Here is a 12,691-nt window from a genome sequence, read left to right as displayed (position 1 = left end):
TAGTCGATGTCTAAAAGGCTTCAGTCGGCTCCGACGTGTCCTGCAGCCTCTTTACCTCCTCCCTCACTCTTCCACCACAGTTAGAGAGGGTGAATAATTCACAAGCAAGTCGCCATAAAGATAAAGCTTATTTTTCCCCCTTACGCAATAAACCGGGGACTTACACTCAGCGCCGAGGAAAAAAAAAAAAAAAAAAAAGAAGGATTCTGTTAAAAACACTGTTGATAAATTTATAAGAACATACTGCAAAGCTAACTCTATAAATTTTTTACTAAATCGCATAGCGGTTGTTGTATGGAAAGGAAAAAGGAGAGGAAAACTCAATGCTCGGTGGTATGGCGAGTGTCCAGCAGGGAGATTTATTTGTACAAGCTTTTATGAAAAAAAAAAAAAAAAATGTTTTACTACAGTGTATGATACAATATTATTCTTGTACTCCATTTATAATCAATTTCACCCAGTAACAAATTTCATAAGTCTTGATTATTTTTTCTTTCCAGACATTATTTATGAGGTCGCTAATATTTCAGCATATATGAAGAAATAGAAATTTTTCCAAGTGTAGCCACATATATCAACCGAGATGAATTACAATGGCGAGATGCCAGCGCTGTTTTTTTTTTTTTCAAATTTGGTGTTTGAGACTAGAAGTTTGTGTTCCAACGTTTCCAGCAGCCAGTAGTGCATGCAGCTGAATCAGAGATGCAACTTTGTGAGGCTTAGTATTATTTCCCATGTTGCTTTTCTCCAGTTTTCTCTGGTGTTATTGATTAACTTTCCCTCATTGTGTGTCCCCCCCCCCCCTATTTAGGCCAAAAGGAGGACAGCAGGTTTTATCCTTCACATAGTTTCCCACTTGTCTGTGTCTTTTCATATCTCTGGGAAGTTTTTAACAAAGTTGTTTGATTAATGACTCAGAGGTTTTCAAAGGTTTTGATCTCAAACTATTTTGGATTGTCTTGATTTCTTGCTCTTCTGTCGGCCAGAGCGTCCTCCCATGCCTCTTACCGGCAACCAGAGGCTTTTGAGACCCATTCACATCATTCTCCTCTAATTTGAAATAATCATCAATCTGAGAATGAATTTCCTGTTATTTTAAAGCAGACGTTTTCAAAGTTTTTCATCCACAGCGACATTGTTATCTTATGTGTCCCCAGAGTCGCGCAGGGTTTCTTTCCTTTCCTACTTATTCTTTATCAAAACCTTGTCATCTCCCAAAGGAAAACTGTAGACCCTGTCCTCCCATTTTGTTTTTCCGAGGAACAAACGACTCCCTTATCTAGTAATTGTGTGTCTCTCAAAATTGCTTCCTACCCCCTACAGTTCCCATGTACCACTCCGGTTTCATTCTTTATTTCCAAGAGCCCACCCTGGATAATTTCTACTTAATTCAAAGTGAAAATTGCTTGAGAATTTTCTTTTACTTCATTAACAGAATAACTAGGTTCTGTATTCTTAAAGAAGAAGAATATTTTGTATTATACTGGACCAATTAGCCATAAACAAAGGCGTACACAACATAAATAGTTTAAGGTTAAGTCAGAATTAGGTCATACCTGCCAACAAGGTGCAACAAAACCGAGTAAAAAGCCAATAAGTACTTTATCAAACCACCTGTTCAACAAACATAAACCGCTTTCAACCGCTACAACCATAGCGTGCTGGTTAAACTAATAACACGAAAGCTGTCCGTGTGTAGCCTCACTCTTTATCTGCCACGTATCATAAAATCTGGCAAATTCTTGTAAACGTAGCTGTTGGCTGAGACAAACCAGTCCCTCCTCTCTACCAGTGGTACCTGCAGGCAGTGAATCACATCCGCAGCAGAGGGAGGAGGACAGGAGGACAAGAGGAAAAACTGCCTGCACACAGAGCAGCTGTGCACACGCCCCTTGAATCGGGTTGTGGTGACAGTGACAGTGTGCAGGTTGTGTTTCATAGACGATCTGGCGAATCGGGTAACGTCAGACAAACATACAGAACTTATGGATCCATGTGTATGATGACTATTCATAATAAAAGCTGAGCGCCATGCAAATTATGGGGGTTTCCCAGGAGAAACAACTAAACAGGAGCACAGCGGGAGAGGGGGTGAAAATACGTGAGAAACCTGAGAAACACCCATTTGATTTGTATCACTATGAAATCGGGAGATTAACAGGAGAAATTACCAATCAGGAGCACAGCGAAGAAAGGGTTAAAAATAGGGAGACTCAGGCGAAAATGTTGGTTGGTATGCATATTTTATCCCTTTAATGAAAAATATTGAAAAGTAGAGTTCACTTTGAAGTTTGTCTTGAAAGCAGGGATCTGCACTCATGTTCCGAGGGGACAGTCAAGCTTTTATTACAATCAATGGCAACAATATTTCAGTGATCGACACACACTAGGCCAGGGAGGAGGGTTTAATCAAGTCAAAATCACCAGCCCTTGGTTGGAATAAAATCCTACACTTTGTTTGCCCTTGATTTGATTTGATTATTCAATGTCCAAACAGCAGAACACACTAGATACTCTGTGCTGTGTGATTTTGACTGCAGTAATCCTGTGTAGCCATGTTGGAGGAGTACTTAACTATCCAGGAGGGGCGAGGATTTAGAGCTGTAAAGTGCAGGTATGTAGGCAAAGGTGACACAGTGCACAAGGATTATAAATCCAGTGGAGGGGGAGAAAAAAAAAGGTCAGATGGGTTGAACCTGAAGGTCTGAGGCTGTCGGGGTAACAGAACAAACGATCGGGACTGTCTGCTGCCGGGGAGCTCACACCTGTAATCCCTTGAATTATAAATACCCGTATCCCTCACCGCACAGCCTCGGCCACATTTCGCCACTCTCTGCCCTCCCCACTCTCTAAGAATTAATACAAAGGGAGGTGAATTAGAGTTTATAGCAAACATGCCATTTTGTCATTCATTATGTTTCCATGGGAATCCCAGAGTAATTTGCAGAGGTTGTTACACGCCAACGTCCCACATCATATCTTTCCCTCGCATGCCATATTGTGTGGCAGCACTGCTGGTGATTGCAGCCTGCAGGGCAGGTAAAGAGTTGTGTTGTTGCACAAGGTTGACAGAGCAGTAAAGCTTTGAGCTCAGAGGAGTGGGCTTTCCCCTCATCGCACAGCAGCCATTACTCTAAATCACCCTCCCCTCCTTTCTCTCTGACCTCCGCTAGCATCCACTGACCTGGAAAATATCTGGTGAGTCCAAGCCACCAGGAGCGGCACTGGCCCTTGCTTCGCCTGCAAACAGCAGAAATATTGAGCCAATTACAAGATTATTATCTGGTGGTAGTGGCAGGGGAACACTGTGGGAGTGTATTTATGCCTGCCAGGGCTCCCTGCTGGAAGAGGAAAAATGAATCAAAGGCTTGTGGGGGGAGAAGTGGACAGCATTCATGCCCACTTGCCTCTATGTCTTTACAACTCCCGTCAATTGACAGACATTGGCCCCGATCCAAGCCCCCCTTTTCTGAAAGGTCCAGGATAACACCAGGAAACGGCCCATTCGGAGCTGATCGCTTGTTAGTTTTTTTTACTCCTCCCTAATTCATATGTCATGCTGTCATATTGTGCGTGTACCCGATTTGCAGTAAATAAGACCTTATGGTGCATTTAGACATGAACTTTTTTTGGCGTTGGTATAAGAGGCAGACATGAGTCACAGCCCGTATATGAGGGCAGAGTTGAGTTTGGTTCGTGAGTGAAATGAGTTCAACGGGGAAAACGAAAGCAGTGCATCAGGACCCTTATTCCAAAGTGCTTGCTTTATAGACGAGCCTACAAAGAATGCATTGAGTGATGTATTGCACGTTACTGTGTACATTGGATTTGGTCTCTAAAAAGGGAATAGAGCTGTTTGAATGAGTCCTGGCATCCTTTTCTAGCTAGTTAATTCCATATGAGAGGAATGACGTACAGTAACAACATGTGCTATGTTCTGTCATGTACACAAGCTGTTTGTTTGTTATTTTCTAAACATATTAGTCATCTTAAATAGTGTTTCTTGTTTCTCTCCAGAGCTGAAACGCATGCCAATAGAAGGGAATTTGATTTAGAGAGAGGCTCTGGTTCATGTGCCGTGTTTCTTATTTCGGTTTGGGTCTGCGTCTCGTTTCATGAGTAGATCCTGCTGCCTGTGTTTCATGCATCAATGTACTTAGGGAGTCATATTTTAGCAGCACAATGAAGACATCAAAGCAGAATCTGGAACTGCAGTAAATCTCAAGCACTTGGACGGTTTGTCATCTGTTACATCACCTACTCTGCCAATAAAGTTTCATTAGAAAGTGCTGCATGCTTCTGCTGTAGGATGGAAAGAAATACTCCAGTGCCGTTCACTTACTGTAAAACCAAGTGCCTTTGCCCAACTCAAACTTTTTTTTATTGCTTGTCTAACATTGGTGTGCATTTGTGCTGAAACAGTTGGTTGACTGATTAATTGATGAACAGTAAATTAATTTACAACTGGTTTGATAAGCAATTAATTGGTATAATCGTGCTAAAATGCCAAATGTGAACTGGTTCCAGGTTCTAAAATTTCAGGATTTGCTTTAGAGGTCTTCAGGGGTCCAAAATTATGCATCTGATCCAAAATTGAAGCATGCAAATCCCACCTGGACCTGACATGTATGAATTAATTTACATAAAAAAAGAGACTAAACCCAAATGGGACATGAGAATAATTTCAACGCAATCCAAAATATGGTCAATCCAAACAAATAGAACAAATAAAGAAACGAAAAACAACCTTTTGACACTCAGACCAGAAACCAAATGAATTAGAACAGGACCCAATGAGACGTAGAATAATTTGGACCTGACATGACTCAGGTCACGGTTCGAGTCTCTGTTACCGAGAATTAATTTGCTTATCTCTGGTTCATTTCATTGTAAATTGAATGTGCAAGCAAATGTTAGCATGCTAACATGGTAAAGATGGTGAAAATGGAAAACATTATACCTGCTTAACATCCTCCTAAACCTAACCCTAACCTTAAAGTTACTTTTTCCTTAAAGTTATGCAACCTTCGTCGTCATAGCAATCAAAGTTACGGTTTTTAAAAATCCTGTAACCCTGGTATGATTGCTGTGTTCATATTTACCCAAAGAAATTGCTCAAGGGATGGAAACGAACCAGAATCCAATTCAACTGGACAAAACAACACAAGTTTGAAAAAGCCGTTCGTTTTTTACATTTTCTAGATTAAACAATTCATCAACTAATCATAAAAATATCATGATAAAAAAACACACAATTTGCAGCTCTAGTGAATTTCATTTGTCTAAGAAACTGAACAAGAATGTATCTGTTTCATACGACTGCACTTCGCAGATGAACCTGAAACCATTCTCCCAATAACTCCTATAAAATTTGCATCAACCTGAATACATGAGTGCTTTATGACTTTATACTTGGACTTCCAAACATGGCTGGCTTCATGTTGCACACCAATACCACATACCTCGCTGACCCTGAAAATCCCCCAAGAGTGCCCTCGCACCGCCACACCACCGCTGTGAGTGCATCGACCACAGAACAAGCTCGACGCACGCCATCAAATATGGATGCTTCCTTTAGTACAGGCTCATTTCTTTTTCATAACACAATAATGCTCTCTTTTGCGTCATAAAGTCGTGGGGGGCTGTTTCCGAAAGCACGGTGGTGTTTCCCAAATCAGCGTGTTGCCATTATAGGCAGGAAGACGCTCAGGAAGGCTACCTGCATGCCAGCGTCTGGAACCCTCCATTTATCAATAATCAGTCTCCAACGTTCTTTATTATTGACTTGTCAGCTTAGTAGCCATCGGATTCCCTGATGGCATTGGTGTGACCTGTGTTTGTTTTAAAGCACCATTATACAGTCTCACTTTGCCTCTTCAGGCGATGGAGCAGAGCTAATGTGAGAGGAAAGGAGCCTTGTCCTTGTACCTCTTTAAACAGCTGTATGAGAGCTTGCAGATACCGAGAGGACTCAGGGGGTCAGGTGATGGTCAATGTTGCCAGCGGATGTCAAGACGTCTGCGCACCCGTGTTGCAGCCCGTGCTCTTATCGACCACTTCCTTCGCGTCCCCTCTTGTGCTGACCTCGTGATCTGTTCCTTCGCTGAGTAGATCCACTCAGCCTCAAAGGCTGGATGTGTTTAGACATTGGCCCGAAGGTATTGACTTATAGCTTTTGGATCTATTTCACTTCATACGCTGAGCTCAACCGGCAGCTGTTTCAAAGCATGGCATGAAAAAACACAGAAGACACATTCATGCTGTCTTCTCAATAATCATGACTCTGTTGCAGTTTGGAGTCTGACATGGTTTATTTTGGAGTAATCACGGACTGAATTATTTTCCATATTCCTCCTACAAAGTCTCATCCAAATGTTTTGATTTTCATTATCCATCTCTTTGTAAGAGTAAAAACATAACAGTCTGGAGTGTCGACTGAGGAGAGAAGACTGTCCTCTCCTCTCAAGAAAAACAACTTATGAGTCTTGAATTATGAGTCTTGTCCGTCTGGAGCAAAGGCGGAAAGAGTGTAACATTGTTTTAGAGGCACAAAGAGGGAGTAGGACCCTAACCATAGCGGTGCCAGATGAGAAAATGGTTTTATTGTCGTAACAGTGATTTGTAAGGAACAGACAAATATATCGTCTTGACGATGGAGGCGTCAAATTAGAAAATGCATGTGTCTTTCTGGGGGAGCAGTTGGAATACTTTGCTGTTTCATTTGGAGGACCTGTTTGAGGAAAAACCGTCAGTGAAACCAACCATCGCATTCATCACGACAGCTGGTGTTTTTCAGAAACACGTTCCGTTTGTGTAAAGCTCGTCCTCAGCAAAGATTTCAGTGTCCTCTGCCTCGTTTCGTTCTGTCTATGTGAAACGGACCGTGATTGTTTACCAGCCAGAAAAACAGCGCCCATCACACCACATCGCCGGTTGGAAGGAGCCCATGTTCGCCAGTGGACGCCACTGCATGGTCCCATAAACAACAGATTGAAGTGTTGAGACTTCTTCGGTCTTTAGAAATTGCGTTTAGCGTCTCAGTAGTTCTGTCACGGGCGGCAAACTTCATCTACCCTGGGAGCGGGCCCGGCCACTTTGTCAGCGCCAGTCCTCACTTTAAGCAGCACCAGCCAAGCAGATGAATAATTGACACCTGCATTCTGTACTTTGGTGAATTTTAAAGCTGTATTCTGCAGCGGCTCTAAATGGCAGAGGGAGGGCACGTTAATCATTCATGGGCTGCTTTTACCCACTTTGCTTAAGGTCAGTGTCCTTAAGGCGACTGGGCAGAAGGAAAGTGGAGAAAGAAGAGTGGGAGTGGAGGTGTGGCAAGGCCAAATGGATTAGCTTGTTTTGTGAGTTTTGTAGTGAAAAATGACTCAAGCAGACATGAGCATCTTGCCAAATAAATGTTATAACCTCAGGATTTGCCTAATGGAATTTTTTTTTTTTATCTAAATACTTGAGGTTTGATTTATGAGTATACTTTCATCCCTAGCGTTTAATTTCAGAGAGGTGAGCACATTTTGATTCAGTCTATGATTACAGTTTCACAGTGTGTTCACATTGCCCAAGTGGAACTGTTAAACCCACAAAGCGATACCCAAAATTATGTTTCAAATAAATACAATGTTCTGTGAGGAGAAAAACACTCATTTTTCACTGTCCGACGGAGGGGAAACTGCAGCATTGAAATAGTTTTCTGATGTTTGTCCATCATTGGTTGGAAAAGGTGAAAGACAGGAAGGTGATTAATTATGCTGAGAGGGCCTTTCGGCTCAAATATCAATATTTTATAAACAACATTACATAGTATGGGTATAGAGATTGACATTCTTCTTTTCTTGCCATATGATAGCGAAGAATATCCCCTTTCAAATGGACCCGTGGGAGTGCCGCTCTTGATTTCATATGCCTTCAGGCTACATTAAGGAATACTTGAGGTAGCATCAGCATGCTATCACCACAAGAATGTCTTTATACCCAGAGACGTGCCCGAACGTTGTGCTGCGCCAAAACTGTAAATCAACATTTGGTCTTCGCCTCTTGGCAGCTAATTGAGCTTAGAGAAAAAGACGTGATAAAGATCAAATAAATAAACTCCTGCAAATAAACTGTTTCCAATGTTATTCTTGATTGATTGGATTCAGAATATTTGATGACACAGAGTTCGTCCAATTGTAATGTTTATTGTAATAAGAGCAGTCGAACAACTGCGGTAGTTCACGCGTGTGTCTCAGTCAAAGGTGCAGGTCAAACAAATTTCTCACTTCCTTTTTTTCCCCTTCTCTTTTTACTTTTTTCCTCTCAGGGAATTAATGCCCAAGACCCTGGAGGGCCAGATCACCATGGAGAAAACCCCCAGCTACTTTGTGACCAGAGAGGCTCCGGCCCGGATCTCCGCCATGTCCCGGGATACCAAGCTAATCGTCGTCGTGAGGGACCCCGTCACCAGGGCTATCTCGGACTACACACAGACGCTGTCTAAGAAGCCTGACATTCCCTCTTTCGAGAGCCTCACCTTCAAAAACAGGACTACGGGGCTCATCGACACCTCGTGGAGCGCCATCCAGATCGGCATCTACGCCAAGCACCTGGACAACTGGCTGCAGTACTTCCCCATGGGCCAGATCCTGTTTGTCAGCGGCGAGCGGCTGATCAGCGACCCGGCCGGAGAGCTGGGTCGCGTGCAGGACTTCCTGGGGCTCAAGAGGATCATCACAGACAAACACTTTTACTTCAACCAGACCAAGGGTTTCCCGTGCCTCAAGAAGGCAGAGGGCAGCAGCAAGCCCCACTGCCTGGGCAAAACCAAAGGGCGGACCCATCCAAACATTAACCCTGAGGTGGTGCAGAGGCTACGGGACTTCTACAGGCCCTTCAACATGAAGTTCTACCAGATGACGGGACGTTTTTTTGGCTGGGATGACTGAATGTTTGTTTTCTCGGTGACACAGAGGAACGGCAGAAGAATGACGGAGTATTGGGGCCACTCTAGGGGGAGAAAAGAGAGATTTTGAGGATACAGTCGTAATATTTGAAGAAAAACGTTAGATTGTGAGAATAAAGTCATAATTAAAAGGAAAATGTCAGAATATTTAACGAATGGAGGTGAAAATTTTATGAGAAATAAGTTATATAAGTTAAGATATATTAAAATATTAAAAATACTTCCTGTACACTACAGTCAAAACATGTTTATGTGAGCAAAAATTACATTTAATTGAACTGTAATGCTAAAACATACATCTAATCTAATCTACCCAATCTAATTATAACATTTTGGTTGTTAGATATTGAAATATTACCTTTTTTATATAAAAGTGATATTCATAATTCATAATATGATGGTGCTCCAATGGTGCTTTATTTTGGAAGAAAATTTACTTTTTATTTAATTTTTGTAATTTAGTCGTTATCATATGATAGTTTATCTCAAAATATTACCATTTTATTCTCAAAATGTGAGAATAATGTCATAACTTTACATGAAAAAAGTTTTTTTTTTGTTGAGAACAACCAAAATGTTACAATACAAGTATTGGGTTATTCTCAAATATTACACATTTCTGCCCCCAATATCTTTGTTTGTTTGTTTTTTTATAATACTGCAATTCTAATTTTGAAATATTACTACTTTTTCCTCAAAATAATGAAAACTCATAAAATCTTAATTTTCCTAATATTATGACTTTTTCCACAATATTCTGATTTTAATCTCACAGTCTGACATTTTTCCTCCAACAAAGGCTGTGAAGCTAAAAGAAACACAGCCTCAGCACTAACCCTAAGCAATATGTGGCTGTTACAGGAGAGAAAAAAAGGCCCAATCTCCCCTCAGTGGCTCCCCTGATATGCAATATTTCACTGTTACATTTTTCAGAGCTGCCTCTAATCCACAATCATGGAGATGTTTTCCTCTAAAAAAAAGACGATAAAGTTGTTGAAGGATTTGCATCATATCTTCGTGCACTACAAGAAACTTTTTTTTTGTTTTGTTTTTTTCTGTTTGGAAGTGTTTAGCTGTGACACAGAAAAATATTGTATGCAGTGCTTTTTTAAGAAGTTGGGTGAAATCACATTGTGTCCAGGGGCTTTTGATAAAAGCCCTTACTGAGCGATTTAATGCCATATTTTAAACATACATAGCTGCTTTCAAATTTTAACATTTTTCTAGCAAAAAGAATATGAAAAGATAAAAATATATGTATTTTTGAAATGTATTTATTCAAGAAGTACACAAGCAGTATGTATGTATTTTGAATAACTCCTCAGTGATTATTTGCTTTCTTATTATTATGCTCCCCATGTCTCTAGGGTTTTCTTTGTCATATACTGTACACTAAAAACTTGTTATCCTCATTTTAATTTAAGGTCATTCATTCTAATACGTAACACTAGTCTCCACTTAGTTTTCAGTTCCAGCGCTGTTTTTTTCCAACGGTTGTCCCCCCCCCCCCCACTTTCAGCTAATGAATTTACAAGCAAAGATAAAGTAGCACTCTGTTGTCCAAGTAACAGCGACTCCAGTGGCAGGCCTTCCCAAACTGTGACTCAAATTTCCTCAACATGCCTCCTTGTGAATTGAATACACTTGATGTCACTGGCCTTCCTTTTGCCTCGAGGCGATGTGTGTGTGGATGTCTTTATAAACCCCAGGGAGCATGAGAACAATGGCCGAGTTGTGTTCCTAATTTATGTCTACTTGTATTGTGAGCCACTTTCTGAAAGCAGATGTGCCTCAAAAGACACAAAATCATCTGTGTTTTTTTGGTGTGAGCATCAGAAAAGAACCTAATCTAGATTGTTTTTTTGAGGGGTAGGGGGGGGGCAGGGTGGGAGATAATGTTACCAATCTAACTGTGCTGTTCAGACTGTTGTTAACTTGAAGTTGTGGGAATTTTTAAGGCACTCCTTGAATAAATGATGTTATATGTTAATACTGTATTTACATTGGCCTTTATATATTTTAATTTTCATCCAGAAAAATGAACGTGTAACGGGATACCATATCCACAACGTTAAGTAGAGAACATTAAAGTCATTGCAGTGCTGCTCACGCATCTATCTAACAAGCTCAGAACACCTCCTTTGCTCCTTTCCTATCTCCACTGTTACACCTTCACATATTGTCTCTGCTTATCTCAGTCCAGCCTCCTGGGCAGAGTGTCAAAGGAGGCGCTGAGGATTGTAAAAGGTGCTCGCAATCTGAAAGCTTTATTTTGGGTCTTCCTGGCAGCTCCTTGGCAACTTGGAGACTCAGAGGTACAAGCTTTTTGGGGAACAAGGAAGTTGTGTATTAGCACCGCTAGGTCTCTTGACTTTGTAAGGCAGTTAGTCCTAGCTAATGGTTAATTGACAACAATACTGAAATAACAGATCATCACAAATATTCAGATAGTCTACTTCTTGAAGGAATAGTTTGACATTTTGGCTTTAGAGGTGTTGGGGGTGTATTTTTTTAATTTCAGACAGAGCCAGGCTAGCTGTTTCCCTCTGCTTCTAGACTTTATGCTAAGCTAAGCTAAGCTAATCACTTCCTGGCTCTAGTTTCATATTTACTGCACAGACGTGTGAGTTTTAGTATCAGTCTTTTCATCTAAATCTCAAGCAAGAAAGCGAATAAGCAAAGCAAAATGTTGCAGTCTTCCTTTAAAGTAGACGTATCATGCACATTTCCAGGTCTATATTTATATTCTGGGGCTCTGCTGGAATATTTTTGCATGATTTACACTTCAAAATACTCGTTATTTATCTTACACCGGCCCTTTATGCAGCCCCTCAGCTCAGCCTCTCTCTCAAACAGACTGTTTTAGCTCCTGTCTCCTTAAGGCCTCCCTCCCAATGAGCCCGCTCTGTTCTGATTGGTTAGCTCTTGGACTCTCCACAGACTTCCACCGGTTCCAGAAGCTACGTTAACAAACAGTAGTAGGTTTTCACTTCTCTTTCTTGTTGTTTACTCGGAATAGAAACTTCTCAAATACATCCGTATATTTTCGAACCTGAATCTTATGTGAAAAATGCAAGTGGACGGTATGAAAAACTGTGCAACAAAGGCTAGTGAGTAAAATGTAAAGCTCAAAACAGCATGGTACAGAATAACTTTAGTCTTGATGTAATAGTGTGTATACAGTATATCAATCTCTCTTTATGTCCGCTCCTCTTTTCTACCTCATCTCCATCTTTTCTTTTACTTCCCTCCACACCTGTATGTTTTTCTTTGCTAAAGGACTCTCCTGGCCTTTTCCTCCTGCCATCTGCTGACTGATTTGGATAATTAGACTGACAGGCACTTAGCAGATGAACCATGATTACAGGAGGAAACCTGGTTGAAAGTCCTACAAATTTCTGAAGCTTATTCATGCCGATCGTCAGTGCGCTGAAACAATGTTGTGACTTTAACAACCTGTGTGGAGAGGTGGGGTGGAGGGGAGTGGGGGGGGGGGGGGAGCAGAGGAAAAGGGAGGCTGATGTCCATTTGTTGACTTGTTCAATTTGCTTGTTATTCCTTCCTGAGTGGGTCAGCGGGGCCTCTTCAGCGACGGTTCCTCACAGTAATAAACAGAGACAGTTTTCATCCTCCCGCTCAATCCTCTGAAGAGCAGCTAAGTATGAAAGAGAAAATGGAACGGCAACATCTGCTCCAAGGCGGCGTACAGACCACCCCTGTCAGAGAACATTCGGCTCAATA

The 12,691-nt window shown here is 41.3% G+C and overlaps 1 protein-coding gene across 1 annotated transcript in view; it reads left to right on the top strand.

Moving 5' to 3' along the window:
- The window catches only part of LOC137172205 (heparan sulfate glucosamine 3-O-sulfotransferase 3A1-like), a 34,854-nt gene extending 23,914 nt beyond the window's left edge, over positions 1-10,940 (top strand). Inside the window, exon 2 of the mRNA XM_067576503.1 lies at positions 8,312-10,940. Coding sequence (XP_067432604.1) covers positions 8,312-8,933 — 622 coding nt within the window. The 3' untranslated portion in view covers positions 8,934-10,940. The remainder of the gene's footprint in view (positions 1-8,311) is intronic.
- Positions 10,941-12,691: the final 1,751 nt, after the last annotated feature.

The sequence above is a fragment of the Thunnus thynnus genome, chromosome 20, assembly GCF_963924715.1.
Source record: "Thunnus thynnus chromosome 20, fThuThy2.1, whole genome shotgun sequence".
NCBI lineage: Eukaryota > Metazoa > Chordata > Actinopteri > Scombriformes > Scombridae > Thunnus > Thunnus thynnus.
This window is presented reverse-complemented; position numbering and strand designations above follow the sequence as displayed.